This window comes from Suricata suricatta, chromosome 9, assembly GCF_006229205.1.
Source record: "Suricata suricatta isolate VVHF042 chromosome 9, meerkat_22Aug2017_6uvM2_HiC, whole genome shotgun sequence".
NCBI classification, from domain to species: domain Eukaryota; kingdom Metazoa; phylum Chordata; class Mammalia; order Carnivora; family Herpestidae; genus Suricata; species Suricata suricatta.
The window spans coordinates 30046522-30062682 of NC_043708.1; the positions used below are offsets into that span (position 1 = coordinate 30046522).

Consider the following 16161-nt stretch of genomic DNA (forward strand, 5'->3'; position numbering starts at 1 on the left):
TGCATTGCGCCCCCTTCCTTTCCCATCCAGGAAGGCCGTGTCTGGAGCCATGTGGACTCTGCTGAGAGTCTCTGTGGGACTATGTACAGGAGCTTTCCAGAGGCTCTGCCCACCCCCTGCCACACCAGTGTCCTCTCCCCTATGAGACCCGAAGATGTGAGTTGAGCCTGTGCCTTCTGGCCCCTCAGGAGGAAGTAGTGGGGGAGTCGGCTTCGAGGGGAATCGTGACAGGAGTGGGGGGAGAGCACAGCTGACCCTCCCCCCATCCTCGGAGTCTGCCCCCGGCGCCCTCTTGTTGAAGGAGGGCCCAGAGTGCCCTAGAGTTGATTGTACAAGAGAACCCCCAGCCGTGGCTCAGAGAGATGACTTTGACTGCTTGCCAGAGCCCCTTTGTTCTCCATTCAGGCAGTGATATGATTTAATTCCATATTTCAACATTTGAAAATTAAGAGAAATTAAATGGCATTAAAATAAACCAGGCTCCCAGAGAATGAGCCGGGGAAAAGGTACATAAAAGCAGCTAATCACCAGCTTCCCCTTGGCGTGCAGGCAGCAGGGCAGAGGGGTGGCAGCCCTCTCTCCGTGGGTAACCCCAAAAGATAGAGCGCAGGTGGCTTTCTCTGGGGAACAGCCTCAGGCTGCCTTGGGCTTCTCACTCCTTTGACCCAGCCCTGGCAGGGGGTATTTTCTCCTGGTCCTTTCTGAAATGACTGAACCCCTTTAGGCTTAGTGGAAGGAGCCTTCTGGCAGCCAGAGGACCAAGGTTTGGTTCTGCCCCATTATTATTCGGCATGGGGATTCTTGGCAATTACCTGAGCCACACGGTTTCTTCATCTGTATGAGCGATCTCGCAAAAGGATTGCACGAGGCTAGGTGTGTGAGGCCTTCGTAAACGGTTGGCATGGAGTGTTGCATAAGATTTGTAGAATGAATGCTGCACCCTACATGTTGGTTTTTATTATGCTACACGCTGTGGGATAAGGTGCCAATGAGAGGCCACGGCGCAGGGAAGAAACCACATGTAAGAAGAGCCTCAGAACCGCTGTCCAAATGCTGCGTGCTCTTGTTCTTCTCAAGGAAGGAAATGGACTGCTCTCTGAGACCAGTGGGTTTAACCATTTGCCCTTCTACTTGCCAGCTTCCCAGGGAGTTTGAAGTTCCCCTCACTGGTGCCTCTTTCCTGTATTGGCTCAATTCTGCAGAGGCAGCATTGATTCGCTCAGCAAATAGGACACTCCTCTGCCAGGTGCCGGCCAAGGCTCCGAAGATACTGTAGGCAAGAAGGTGAACAGGAGGGACAGGTCGTCAGCTACCTTGGGGTTTATGTTCTACGATAAACCAGTAGACAGACAAACAGAAACAGTGATGATTTTGGCAAGTGATATGTGCTGTAAAGAAATGAGCAATGGTGGGGCACCTGGGTGGCTCAGTCGGTGGGGTGTCTGGCTTTGGCTCAGGTCATGATCTCGCAGTTCATGGGTTCAAGCTCTGTGTTGGGCTCTGTGCTGACAGCTCAGAGCCTGGAGCCTGCTTCAGATTCTGTGTCTTCCTTTCTTTCTGACCCTCCCCTGCTCATGCTCTCTGTCTCTCAAAAATAAATAAAACATTAAAAAAAAAAAGACAGAGAAATGAACAGTGGTGTTCTAGAGAGTGCTGGTGTGGAGGGCTGGGATCCCCCTCAGATAAGACGACGGGGAAAGCCTCTGAGAAGCTGGCATCTGAGGCTCGAATGATATAAAACAGTGACCTATGGGGATCTTTAGGGTAAGGGGGTTCGAAGCAGAAAGAACAGTAAATGCAAAGGTCCTAAGGCAGGTGCATGCCTTGTATGTTCTAGAAACTTCTAGAATACCACCTTAGGTAGAGCAGAGTATGTGGGTAGCAAAACAAAGTGGTAGGAGTGAAGGGCAGTAAGTTAAAAGGTGAAGTCAGAAAGGGGGGTAGGGGTTCTGCAGGGAGAGAAGGTTGCCAGGGATGGCACGGTCTGATTTAGGTCTTAAAAAGACATTTTTGGCCATTGTGTGGAAAGTAGACTACAAAGAAGGAACAAGATTCGCAACTATCACAGGAGTCCAGGCGAGAGGTCTAATAGTGAATCTCTGGTAGCTAGAACAGAGTGTGACATGTAATTGGCACCCAGTACAACTGGGCAGTACCAAAAACCCGTGGCTGTGATGGGCACATAGACACTCTTCTCATGTATCAACGAGCAGAGGTAGGCTTTCTTGAATTCACTCTAGGATTTGAGTTCCTCTCAATGTTTTGGGTCTTTAAAAAATACTTTTAATTTTTCTAGCTGGCCGTATTTCACAGGGGCAATGTGTTCATGAGTTGGTTTTCTTGCCTGTGACACTGCATGCTCATTTGAGATGGACGTGAGAAATCCCATTCCGCCCGCTCTGTGATGTTCTCAGCCAGTGTAAACAAATCCCCAAATCCTTTGCTCACATTTGGATCCCGATCTTGGGAGCTTTTCTATGCTCTCCTCCATGGCAGGGACCAGACCTGCTTCTTCGCTGTGTCTCCAGAGCTTATCACGGTCTGGATGATCGAATCAGCAAATGGTGGTGACGTTGACTAGATTGGAGAGCACTCCCGTGCTTTGGTTGAATTCTGGGGCCTTCCTGCTCCCTTCCTGGAGAGTCCAGGACCCCTGCTGGTCTCATTTGCTACAGGATGTCCTTAACACAAAATGTGTATCTCAATTCAGTGGTTTTGTGTTGATTCCTTTGGCTTCTGTGCCTTTGGGCCTGGAGATCCCTGACCCAGGAGGAGCTCTGCAGGGCCATCGGGAGGAAGAAGAAGTCTGATGTGGTTTGGTCTTTGCTGCACCTCTTCATTCTTCTTTAATCAGCCTCCTCTGTTTTCAGTTGGTCTCCAGAATGTATTGATTCTACTTTTTTTTTTAAACTTCCCGGCTGTTCTGCCATCTTGGCTCCTCCATGTATTATCTATCTCTACTTTATTTATTTATTAAAAAAAATTTTTTTTTACATTTATTTATCTTTGAGAGATGGAGCATGAACAGGGGAGGGGCAGAGAAAGAGACACAGAATCCGAAGCAGGCTCCAGGTTCTGAGCTAGTGGTCAGCACAGAGTCTGACGCGGGGCTCGAACCCGCAAATCGTGAGATTATGACCTGATCCAACGTTGGATGCTCAACCAACTGAGCCACCCAGGCACCCCGCTACTTTCTTTTTAATGTTTATTTATTTTTGAGAGAGAGATAGAGACAGGGACAGAGACAGAAGGTGAGCAGGAGAGGAACAGAGAGAAAGAGACACAGAGTTGGAAGCAGTCTCCCTATGCTGTCAGCACAGAGCCCAATGTGTGGCTCAAACTCATGATCATGAGATCAGGACCTGAGCTGAAGTTGGCCGCTTAATGGACTGAGCCACCCAGGTGCCCCAGAATGTGTTGATTCTACTTTAAAGAGCTCACAGGTTCACACCTTCTGCCACCGGCCCACTCTTACTGCCTTGGTTCAGGTTCTGGGCCGGTCATACTCAGACGCTGTGGGAGACTCTGGATTCATCTTCCTGCCTCTGGTCTTGACCCTGCTTTTGTTCATCCACCTGGTTTTCCCGCTGTCTATGTGCTAGGCCTCCTATCCCAAGGAGAAACATCAGTCTTGTCCCTCCTGTGATTGAAACACTTTCAGTGGTTCCCCGTTGCTGCCAAGATAATCCTCTGATTCCTCAATTGGGTGTACAAGGCCTTTTATGAAGGATTCCTTGGGTATTCTTGCAGCTTTGCTCAGGTGCCCTGTTCCTTCAGCCACACTGCTCACCCTTGTTCAGGTTGCCATGCTCACTAGCATAGGCTTTGTGTTATTTCTTTGAGACACGCTGGCTTCCACCCAGTTAACTCCTGTTCATTCTTTAAATCCTATGTCAAAAGTGGCCTGGTTCATGAAACTGGCCCTGATGATTCCAGGCAGCACGAGGCCTTCCTTCCTCTGTGCTCTGTTGGAACATTGCACAGGCTTCCAAATCTAGTACTTGTCTTGCTATAATTATTTGGTTTTCCGTCACTGTCCTCAAGTGAAGTGGGTGCTCCTCGTGGGGGATTATTTTTTGTTCATACTACTCCAACTTGAAAAACCGTGCTCACAGCATCCCTGACAGATGGGATGCTCCATTTGAACACTGCCAAGAGTAGGAGAAATCACTGGATCTTATGCTTTCTATTTTCACACAACTATTCAATGTATCTATTCATTCAGTAAATACATACTGAGTAAACTACTATATGTCAGGCACTGATATAGGCACTGGGGATATAGAAATACCAAAGGGATAAAAATTCCCACCCTCTAGGAAATTTCATTCTAGTTTTTTGACTGTGCAAAAAAGAAACGAGGTGGGTACAAATCAGAGTAGTTTTCGTAATTCCATGAAAGTCAACGTGTGGCACACTGGGTTTCATAAAAATGCATGCATGCATGAATGAAAGAACAAATGAATGAACAAGCTAAAGAGACCACAAGGAAAAAAGTGTGGACCAGCCAACTAAGCTATCATCACCAAAAGGGAAAATGACTAGAAATCTGGACTGCTGACTAGCGTCATTTTCCTATGAAAATGGGAGAGATCTCCTGATCTTTTTTAGTTCTTTAGCAAATGTGTAAACCAAGCAGATGGCAGGTTTCGGGAGAGACAGAAGGAAAGTCTACTTGAATGGGTAGGCATATCCTTGGCAAGGTATGAAAGCAAGAGTCCAGGAGTGTAGGAAGTCTGTTCAGGACACGGACAGACTTTGTGGTATCCATTGTACATCACAGCTCACTATGCACTAAGAGTTGTTCTCCTGGTCCAAAGAAAGTCTCTCATGGTCAGAATTCCTGAGATGCAAATGTCAGGAATTCTTATTTTCTCTCCCAGGATTCTCAGCCTTGGCTGTACCTCAAAATCAGGTAAGGAAATTTTAAGAAACTTCAGTATCTAGGACGCCCAGAGAGTCCAGAACTTAGGTCTGGAGCTGGATCCAGGTGTCTGTGTTGCTTAGAGCTCCAAAGTTATCCTAGTGCACAGCCCCCTTCAGCCTGTGGTCCTAACTCCATCACTGCTTCCAGCTTGGTAGGGGTTGGGGGTGACTCACAGGCAGATGTAGATCCAGCAGTGGGAGAAACAGAATTTCAGCAGGCAAAGCCTTTCCTCTTCATATGTCTCTGGACCACTCTCATTGTTTGTGACATCCTAGATCTGTCAGGACTTGCAGAGGGCAAACACCTCTGGATTCTACAGAGTCCAGTAAACCTTAGAATCATAGAATCAATGAACCTTTGGGTCACAGAATTTTAGAGGCGGAGAGGATGTCAGAGGTCAGGTCCCACCTCTTAGTCCTATCAGTAGAGATTCACTGAGTGTGACCACTTGTCCTAAAAAAGAAAGATAAAAAAAGTAAGTCTTCCCAATATAGAGTTGAGCTCCCTCAGGGAGTTTCCATGAGAGTGTAGAAGGTGGAGGAAGACGGCTTTGTTGGGGAAGGCTTTCCAAAGGAGGTTGAGGGTTCTGGGGCCCGAGGTTCTTGACTTAAGGGCTCCAGATTCATACCGTAGTTTTCCACCATCCCTCACATCCCCTGGGGTTGGAAAGCAGATTTGGGCATCAGACATAGGACATTTTATAGGCCAGTAGCCCATTACTTGCTCAGCTAGTGGACTTTGGGTGTGTTCTTTGAGCCCCAATCCTCTTGTTTCTAAATTAAAAAATTTTTTTATTATTATTATTTATTTATTTATTATTTTTTAGACAGTGACCAGAGAAGGGACAGAAGGGTGGGGGGAAGAGAGGATCTGAAGCGGGCTCTGTGCTGATGGCAGAGAGCCCAATGTGGGGCTTGAACTCATGAACCATTAGATCATGACCTGGGCTGAAGTCAGATGCTTAACCGACTGAGCCATCCAGCACCCTTAAATCCCCTAATTTCTAACACAGATAATAATACTTGTCTTATCATGGGTGCTTAGGTATGAAATAGCAGCCACAAAAGCACTTAATGCGACACTGGCCATAGAGTTGGTACTTGACAAATAGATACTGTTTCTGTTGTCATTTTTAAGATGGTATATACAAAGCATGGGTTGAATAAGGCCTGCTGACGCCCTACACCACCCAGGGAGGCTCCCACATCTGATGTGATAGCCCCTAGGAGAATGTCAGCAGGGTCCCATGAGGTTTCCTGTGGTTTGGATGTTAAGAATTGGCGGGTCTTCAGGGAAGGCAAAGACGACAGCCTCATGAGATTGGAGAAATAAGAACGGTGAGAGGTCATACCACCGACTACGTCAAGGTTCTCTCCATTACGAAGCCATGCTGCACTGCAGCCACTGCCCTTCTGATTTGAGGCAGCTGGGAGGGACCAACCTGAGAGCTGAGAGCAGCACAAGCAAACGATCTTACTTCCCGTGGCATCCTTGTAGTCAGTTATTCCTGCCATTACGTATTTGTGTCTGTCTCTCACTGGAAGAAAAACGCTGTGAGGGTGGAGAGGTGGGGTAGCTCATTCGTGGCTGCACCCACACTCACTAGCCCAGAGCTTAGCCCCAAATGAGCATTCAAAGAGCCCATTTAAGCTGTTGCTAAAAACATGGATTTGATCCAATGTGCTTTTGGCAAATCCAGAAGGTAGGCTCTCCTTGACTTTTTCTTGGGCCCCCCTTTCCTTCTCTCCTCCCCTAACCTACTCTTCTCCCCTAACCTACCCTCTTATAGGGTCTGAATCCTGTGCCTGGTTCTCACGGTGCAATGGGCCAACCTAACCTGAATGTGTCCCTTCAGTTCCTTGCCTTTGGAGAGACGGGCCTGCCTGCAAACAGGGCATCTTTGTCTGAGACGACCTATGGAGACCATCCGGCCCAACATGAATTTTCCGAACGAGAAAGATAATCCCCTCGGAGGTTCATGGACTCTTTAAATTCTTACAGCCCCTAGAAAAAAAGTTCTTTCTCCTGCTTTCAGATTTGGGGCTTTGTCAGTGCTCCAGGCTGTCTTGGAGTATGGAGAGCTGCCAAGCTCATGCTGAGAATTGTACACCCAGAAAGGCTTACCTTGTCTTTCCTGGGCCCTTGCTCGAAGGGGTCCCCAAATCCGGGGTCCATACCAAGCCAGTGGTTGACACCATATGTCTTGGAGTCAGTCTGTCGGTACTCAGATGCTTAGTTTTCTACTTCCTGCAATTTTAGGCAAATTACTTAATCTTTGTGAGCTCATATTAGCTTATCTGCAAAATGGAGCATGATGCTGATAGTCCCTTCTTCACCATGAAGATTCAAAGAGATAATAATGCACAAAATCCAGCATCATTACATTTTCCTCTTTGGAGCCAATGTGACAAACTCCCTAAGCACCTGAGGTCACATCTGTCCTACTCTTGTGGGTGCAAGGGATTTTGTTCCTGTGTTTCTGGGGAGCACTGCCACAGAGAGGACTCTGTACCGATGGTCATCCCTGTAGGCAGAGGAAGTACAGACGATGCGGTGCTCTGGGACTCGGGTGACACGTTGTATCCAGTGCAGCCTGGCTGCACTCAAACTTTAATGTAAATTGGCCATGACGCCTGTGCAGGGGCCCAGATTTAGAAGCAGAGCAGGACGACTCTACCCAGGCCGGTGACAGGCCTGGAGCAGTGTTCCCATTGGAGAAAGTGGAGGGCGTAGCAGAAGGGAGAATTTGCTCAGTCTGGCCTGGTGGCACTGTTTTATTAATGATCTGGAAGAACAGAGGAACGGTGACTTTAATTAAATTTGCCAGTGATATTAAAAGATGTCAGGAGCCACTGCTGAGGACACAGACACCTTGCAGATGGCCCTGGGGGTGTGCGGAAAATAATCCAGGAAAGGGATGAGAAGTCACGGACTGGGCTGGGGCATCGGTTCAGCTGAGGAAGAAGAATGTGACATGGGGACAGAAGGTCATCATATACAGAAAATATTCCAGGCCCACCCTCTTTATCTGTATCTGCTGCGTTTCCAATAGCTCTCTCATGGATCTTCCTGCTCGGTCTGGCTCCTCCTACAGCCATCTTAGACCCTTTAGCCCAGTTGGTTTTTCTGAGATACAAATAAGACCATGTCATTCTCCTGTTTAAAATCATGTCATTGGCCTTTTACCATCTTTGGGATGAACTCCCGTCTTCTCAGCTTGGCATAGAAGACATGCCATGTACTGAGTCCTCCCTATGTGTCCAGTCTTCTGGACACTCATCTTCACCCCTCCTGCCTCACACAGAATTCCTTGTTGTTGTTAAGTTTATTTATTTTTGAGAGAGAGAGAGAGAGAGAGAGAGAGAGAGAGAGAGAGAGCGAGCCAGAGCAGGGGAAGGGCAGAGAGAAGGAGGGAGAGAATGTCAAGCAACCCCATGCTGTCAGCACAGAACCCTATGTGGGGCTCAAACTCACAAACTGTGAGATCATAACCTGAGCCAAAATCAAGAGTTGGACGCTCAACCAACTGAGCCACCCAGCTGCCCCTCACACTGCATTCCTTGTAATCCCAAGTACACAGCAGGCTTTCCCATGACTCCATGTCTTTTCTTGGTCTATCCCTTTGATGCAAAGGTCCATCTTCCTTCTTGCCTTCCTCACTTCTTTCTTTCTCTCTTCCTTTTTCCTTTTGACTACAGCTCACTCATGCTTGAAGGCTCATTTCAAGGATCACTTCTTTCAGAATGCTTCCCTCAGTCACCAAGCTGGCTCAGTGCCTTCCCCATGTTCCCACAGCATTCTTCCCATGCCTTCATCCATCATAGTAAAAATACCTATTTGTGCAGCTCTTCAGGCCTGCTGGATTGTATCTTTGAGGGCAAAGCCTGCGTCTTACTTTTCATTTTGCCCATTGACATCTAGTACCAGGCCTGACAGATGATATAGGCTTTTGCTAATTTTGTCTAACTGAAGTGATGGGGAGGAGCGTATTCAGGTAAGAGACTACGTCAGGCCACCCAGGCACCCCAGTAAGCCTGGGGACTAGGCAGGCCTACCAAATGGTTGGTCTTTCCTGTCCAAATGCATGGGTCATCATATTGCTTCTAAGACCACAGAGAACTGGAAGCTGTGAGGTGCTTGGGTGGCTCTGTTAAGCATCTGACTTTGGCTCAGGTCATGATCTCACCATTCGTGAGTTCGAGCCCTGCATTGGGCTCTGTGCTGACATCTCAGAGCCTGGAGCCTGCTTTGCATTCTGTTTCTCTCTCTCTGCTCTTCCCCCCATTTTCACTCTGCCTCTCTCCCTCAAAAATAAATAAAACATTAGAAAATTAAAAAAAGAAAAGTGGAAGCTGACAGGGCCATGGACATTTTACAAAAAAGTGGGACATCTTAGTAAAATGGAGTGGTTAAAAACATAAATTTTATGTCATCTGTGTGTGAGTTCTGGCTTTGCTATTTCCTTGCTTTATACTTTGAGTAAACGACTTAATTAAGACTTAGTTTCCCAAAATATAAAGCAGGGATAAAAATAGTACAAATCTCATAGGATTGCTATGAAGATCAAGTGAGGCAGTACTGGGCATTATGCACATGAGAAGTACTTAGATGTGTTAGTTACTGTTATTAACATTTTCACCATTTGGGAAGGTGTTAGGGCTCTCACATGGAGTCATATCCCTGAGTAGGGGCCTTTTGGAACCACAGAAGATCATCTGGGTCTCTAAGGAACTGGGGTGGTTCCCCAGTAGGTCGGGAGCTGCCTCAGTTGAGTCTGGGGCTGGAGTAATAGCATGCACACAAAAATCACTATTGGCAGTGTCCACTGTCTATCTGCAGTGTCCACCGCCCCCCTGACATCTCTGGCAGAAACCATTTCCTGGCAGGGCCGGAAGGAACAACTGGGAATTCGCAGATCATTTTCCACTGTCAATTCCAAGAACTTGATGCAGGCATTTACTAGCTACCTTCCTGCCTTGTTTTCTGTCATCTTTGCCTTCAGTTCATTTGTTTCTCAGGGAGCAGTCTTTCTTTCTTTCTTTTTCTTTTCTTTTTTTTTTTTTTAAGTTTTTAATGTTTATTTTTGAGAGAGAGACAGGCAGACAGAACAGGGGAGGGGCAGAGAGAGAGAGGGACACACAGAATCTGAAGCAGTCTCCAGGCTCTGAGCTGTCAGCACAGAGCCCGACGCAGGGTTTGAACCCGTGAATTGCAAGATTGTGATCAGAGCCAAAGTCGGACGCCTAACCAGCTGAGCCCCCCAGAGGCCCCCAGGGAACCGTTGTTCTAAAGTGGCCCCTGATTCTGACCACAGACAGCATATTTTCCAGAAAACCAGTGGTTGCAGGTGGTCTGCAAGACCTAGGAGAGCAGAGACCACGATCCTCCTAATTTCCCTGCTGGGTAGAAGTGAAAGTCCTGTCTGCTGTTCATCAGGAAAACTCTACTACCTACGCGTCCCATGTCCTTTGACTTCAGAAGGCCAGTCCTCTTCCCTAATCTGTGCGGAGCCCACCTCCTCCAGGTTGGCCGGCTCATGAGCAGCCACCTCCTGTCACCATGTTAGCTTTTGATCAAAGAGCTGCTCCAGTTGTGCCCACCTTCTGTCCCTACTGCATGGAGCTTATCAGAATCCACAAAATGGAGGGTTTTCAGAGGTCAAGGCAAAGTGCCAAGATCCTTCTCTGTCCACATTTCTCCAGGGTGGGTGAGTACCAAGCCTGTGAATAGGGTCAGTGTGTTTGTTGCAGATTATGAGAGACTTTTCAACCTTTGAATATGGATACCGAATACCTTCAGGTGCCCCGCTCTTCCATCACCCTCATAACCTCTTCTTTTCTGAGGGAGATCCAAGCCCCAAGCACCTGCTGTGATGACCCCAAGGACCTGGACCGAGGGGAATGTGGGCCTCAGCACTTGGCTGCCATTCTGGGGAACATGAAACCAAGTTAATCCATGGAGCTCTTTGGAAGGGAGACCTTCATGATTACAGTATGCACCAAGGTGGAGTGTGTCCTGAAGGGAATTTCTCTTTGAGTACAATTTAAAGAGGTCACACAGAGCCTCTAAAATCTAGTCAGGATACGTGTAGATCTCTGTATTGTTCTCTAAAGCAAATGGCTATAATCCAGGTCATAAAATGGCTGTAAAGAAGGCTGATGTCTGAGTGTAGTAGTCTGCTCAGGTGGCCATAACAAAATACCACAGATTGAGTGGCTTAAACAATAGAAATCTATTTGCTTGCAGTTCTGGAGGTTAGAATGTCCAAGATCAAGGTGCTGGCTGATTTCATTTTCTGGAGAGAGCTCTCTTCCAGGATTGCCTGTGGCCACTTTCTGGCCATGTGGTGGGGAGAGAGTGCTTTTTCTCTTCCTCTTTTTATAAGGCTTCGATCCTATCAGAATAGGACCCACCCTTCAAACCTCACTTAATCATAATTACTTCCTAAAAGCTCTATCTCCCAGTACCATTGCTCTGGGCCCTAGGGGCTCATCATATGAAAGGCGGGGTTTTGGAGACACAGTTCAGTTCATAGCACTGAGGCAGCTTCCTCGATGGCTACATTTGTTTATTCCAAAAACACAGTCACTGAGCACTCACTAAGTGACTACTTAGGATACCACGATAAACAGAATAGACACAGTCTTTGCCTCGGTTTTATTCACAGTTTCATGGATGAATTTGTTATACCCAGATTTTAATATCACCCCCAAAAACCAGAGACTACCAGGGAGACTGAATCACGTATGCAAAAGCAAAGGGTGGTTTTATTACGGGCTTAGGCTGGCCGGGCCTAAGCTCGGGCTCACAGACTTTACCAGTGCAGTGGATTCATGCTGAGAGCCCCGAACAAAGGCGGGTCAGGGCCTTTATGGGCTTGGGAAGGGGGAGTTACAGGAAATTGTAACACAGGTATAGTGACCCAATCATTATTATACAATATTATTGACAGCAGGTTTAACCATTCACATTGCCTAGAGTATTCGTTATTTTTGGCGGGACCCAATCACAACATTTAGAGTATTGACCAATTACAGAGTGGACTCAGGACCCAGGACCCTCACGTAGGCGGGACCCAATCACAACATTTAGAGTATTGACCAATTACAGAGTGGACTCAGGACCCAGGACCCTCACGTAGGGTGTCACTAGCCTTCTAGGCCTGCCTTAGAAATGTTAAGGGTGTTAGCTGGCCTTTCCTGATTGGGTGTTACAAGGGTGGTCCCTCCTGCCTTGGGCAATGTGTGCCCTTCTATTGTCTAATGATTAGAGTCAGTTTGGTTCAGACCTGAGTCCTTACAAGTTAGACATTCATTATGTAATCCCACAAATAATCATGTAATTTCAAAGTTTTCTAAGTGCCACGAAGGAAAAGGAGAGTGTGATAAGAAGACATAACAGTCTGCCATCTTTAGGAGTGAGAGTCATTTTTGGTGAGACAGTGATATTAAGCTAAGATCAAGAAACAGTCATTTCAGGCATGCATGGGTGGTGTCATGGCTGCAAAGGTCCTGAGGTGGAAAATAACTTGGTGTCGTCCAGGGCCTGACATGAAGTGCATTGTTGGTGACAGGCAGTAAGAGGGAGAGTGGCCGAAGATGAAGGGGGAGAGGAGGAAGAAGGTAGCTTGTGGGAGACTTTGTAGGTCATGGTAAAGAATCTTTCTATTAAGGATAAGAGGAAACTGCTGAAGGAGCTTCATGTAGGGAAGTGATCGTGTTGGTTTGAGGTTTTTGGAAAAGGCGACTGTGGCTGGCTGGGGAGATGGAGGGGAAAGTTCGGTCAGGAGGTCACTGCAGTAGATTCCTGAGGTGAGGAGTAATGGTGGCTGCGATGGTTGTGGTGGAGATGGAGGGAGAACCTAGGCTTCCGTGCTGGATGGACAAGGGACAGGAGCAGGGGGAGGGCCTGCCGATGAATGCTCACAGCATAGCATGAGTCACAGGGCAGATGGCGGTGGCGAGACGGGACCCAGTGGAGAAAGGGGATCAGAAGTGGAGACCAGGCCTTGGAATCCTTTAAGGTGCTGTACAGATGCAAATTAGCGTCCTTCTCTTACTCCAGACACCCCGCAGGGGTGCAGCAGAGATGGAAAATTGGGCAGGTCGCTTTCTTTCCTTTGTTTTTTAAAGCTATCACAGGGATATTTGCATTCTCCTTGCATCTGAATGAGGCAATGAGTGGAAAGATGAATCCCGTAGTTTCTGTTGAATTTCTTCCCATTCTCCTGGATTCATGCTCTGCTCTGACTGGTCTGAGGCCAGCATATGAGGCTGCGTTTCACCCCCAAATCTTGTCTACAATTAAAAAAGATGTATTTGAGAGCCACTCGCATGTTTTAGTAATAGTGATTGCTGTTTCTTGGCCCTTTCGGAGTTTGGGTTTGTCAGTTTGAGTGGCTGACAGATTTCATCTTCCTGTAACTGGATGCCTGAGCTGTTTGGTAAGCATGTTTTCATAAGAGCTGCTGGGGCCTGGGGCTGGAGCTCAGCTTTCTGGGCAGTCGGTTTAGCTCTACTGCAGGTAGCGCTCACTCCACAATCAACCCTCTTGCTTTCCCAAGAAATGTCAGGGCTACAGCGCACCTGTAGAAGTTTGGCATTTAGGGACGGAATTTTTCCCAGGTGGGCTCAATTGCACACAGAGCGATGTGTTTTCTTTTGGGGGAGTCGTCTATGAAAAAAGTTCAGTTCAGTATGTATCCTTGCCACACGTATGTTATGCAGAACTCTTGAGTAGGAAGATAGTAGGGGTAAAGAAGCCTGAAAACAGGATAAGCGGGGATGTAGATTCAGGTCATGCTTGGCCTATTTTTGGCTGATTCTTACCTCTCCCAGATAACTGGGGCTTGAGACAAGCCTGGAAGGGTATCACTTATGTTTTCATTACCAATATTCCCGGCTATTTTAAGCCGTTCTTCAACTGAGTCTTCACCAGATGGTCCTGTGGACAGAGCAGCTCTTTGTGCTTCCCATTGACATCTTTTTTTTTCCCCAGTGAGAGACTGCCCCATATGTTACTGCAATATGTCGCTCAAGGTGACATATCAGTTTGTATTGGTGGGAACCCACCATTTGCTGTCCCCCTTTTCCTCATGCCTTTTCCTGCCTCTCTGGTCTTTTTTAGGTCTCTGGCCCATCGGGAGGACCATTGGTGCTGCAGTGGAAGCCAGCGGCTAAGTCTTGTGTATGGCGTGGTTAAGGTTACAACCTCTCACCTCTGCCTTCCTCCATTTTGGGCTCATTACTTTTGTGCTCTTCCTGAATGGTCTTCGGGCAGAGGCTGGTGGCTCAGGGGATGTGCCCAGCACAGGGCAGAACAATGAGTCCTGTTCAGAGTCCTCGGACTGCAAGGAGGGTGTCATCCTACCCATCTGGTATCCGGAGAACCCTTCCCTTGGGGACAAGATTGCCAGGGTCATTGTCTATTTTGTGGCCCTGATATACATGTTCCTTGGGGTGTCCATCATTGCTGACCGCTTCATGGCATCTATTGAAGTCATCACTTCTCAGGAGAGAGAGGTGACTATCAAAAAGCCCAATGGAGAGACCAGCACAACAACCATTCGGGTCTGGAATGAAACTGTCTCCAACCTGACCCTCATGGCCCTGGGTTCCTCTGCTCCCGAGATCCTTCTCTCTTTAATTGAGGTGTGTGGTCATGGATTCATTGCTGGTGATCTGGGACCTTCTACCATCGTAGGTAGTGCAGCTTTTAACATGTTCATCATCATTGGAATCTGCGTCTACGTGATCCCGGATGGAGAGACTCGCAAGATCAAGCACCTCCGAGTCTTCCTCATCACTGCTGCTTGGAGTATCTTTGCTTACATCTGGCTCTATATGATCCTGGCAGTCTTCTCTCCTGGTGTGGTTCAGGTTTGGGAAGGCCTTCTCACTCTCTTCTTCTTTCCAGTGTGTGTCCTTCTGGCCTGGGTGGCAGATAGGCGACTGCTCTTCTACAAATACATGCACAAAAAGTACCGCACAGATAAACACCGAGGGGTTATCATAGAGACAGAGGGTAACCACCCCAAGGGCATTGAGATGGATGGGAAAATGATGAATTCCCACTTCCTGGATGGGCACCTGGTGCCCCTGGAAGGGAAGGAAGTGGATGAGTCCCGCAGGGAGATGATCCGGATTCTAAAGGATCTGAAGCAAAAGCACCCAGAGAAGGACTTAGATCAACTGGTAGAGATGGCCAATTACTATGCTCTTTCCCATCAGCAGAAGAGCCGCGCCTTCTACAGGATCCAAGCCACCCGGATGATGACCGGCGCAGGCAATATTTTGAAGAAGCATGCAGCAGAACAAGCCAAAAAGGCCTCCAGCATAAACGAGGTGCACACCAATGAGCCCGAGGACTTCATCTCGAAGGTCTTCTTTGACCCATGCTCTTACCAGTGCCTGGAGAACTGTGGGGCCGTACTCCTGACAGTAGTGAGGAAAGGGGGGGACATGTCCAAGACTGTGTATGTGGACTACAAAACAGAGGATGGCTCTGCCAACGCAGGGGCTGACTATGAGTTCACAGAGGGCACTGTGGTTCTGAAGCCAGGAGAGACCCAGAAGGAGTTCTCTGTGGGCATCATCGACGATGACATTTTTGAGGAGGATGAACACTTCTTTGTGAGGTTGAGCAACGTCCGCATCGAGGAGCAACCAGAGGAGGGGATCCCTCCAATAGTACTCAATAGTCTTCCATTGCCTCAGGCCATCCTGGTGTCCCCTTATGTGGCCACAGTCACCATCTTGGATGATGATCACGCAGGCATCTTCACTTTTGAATGTGACACAATTCGTGTCAGTGAGAGTATTGGTGTCCTGGAAGTCAAGGTTCTGCGGACATCAGGTGCCCGGGGCACAGTCATCGTCCCCTTTAGGACGGTAGAAGGGACGGCCAAGGGTGGTGGTGAGGATTTTGAAGATGCATACGGGGAGCTGGAGTTCAAGAATGATGAAACTGTGTAAGTAACCTTCCCATATTCTATCCCACCTCATCCCTTGCCATCTCCTCCTGTCGTTAAAACTCTTCCTTGTGTCGTGTTAATGTCAGACTTGGGTTCCAGCACAGGTGTGCAGGATCAGCAGGCACTCCTGGCAGGTTCCACTTCCAAACCTTCCTTCAGTTTTCTCACTTTACATTATTTCTGGGCAGGGAATCCTGTGGCAGGAGCTAAGGACACAGAACATTCCATTCATGGGAACTCAGAATGATGGCCGGTCGAGGTG

The 16161-nt window shown here is 47.8% G+C and overlaps 1 protein-coding gene across 2 annotated transcripts in view; it reads left to right on the forward strand.

Moving 5' to 3' along the window:
- The first annotated feature begins 14082 nt into the window (after positions 1-14082).
- The window catches only part of SLC8A3 (solute carrier family 8 member A3), a 121095-nt gene continuing 119016 nt past the window's right edge, over positions 14083-16161 (forward strand). For both annotated transcript variants that reach the window (XM_029951991.1, XM_029951992.1), the window contains exon 1: positions 14083-15896. In XM_029951991.1, coding sequence (XP_029807851.1) covers positions 14116-15896 — 1781 coding nt within the window. In that variant the 5' untranslated portion in view covers positions 14083-14115. The remainder of the gene's footprint in view (positions 15897-16161) is intronic.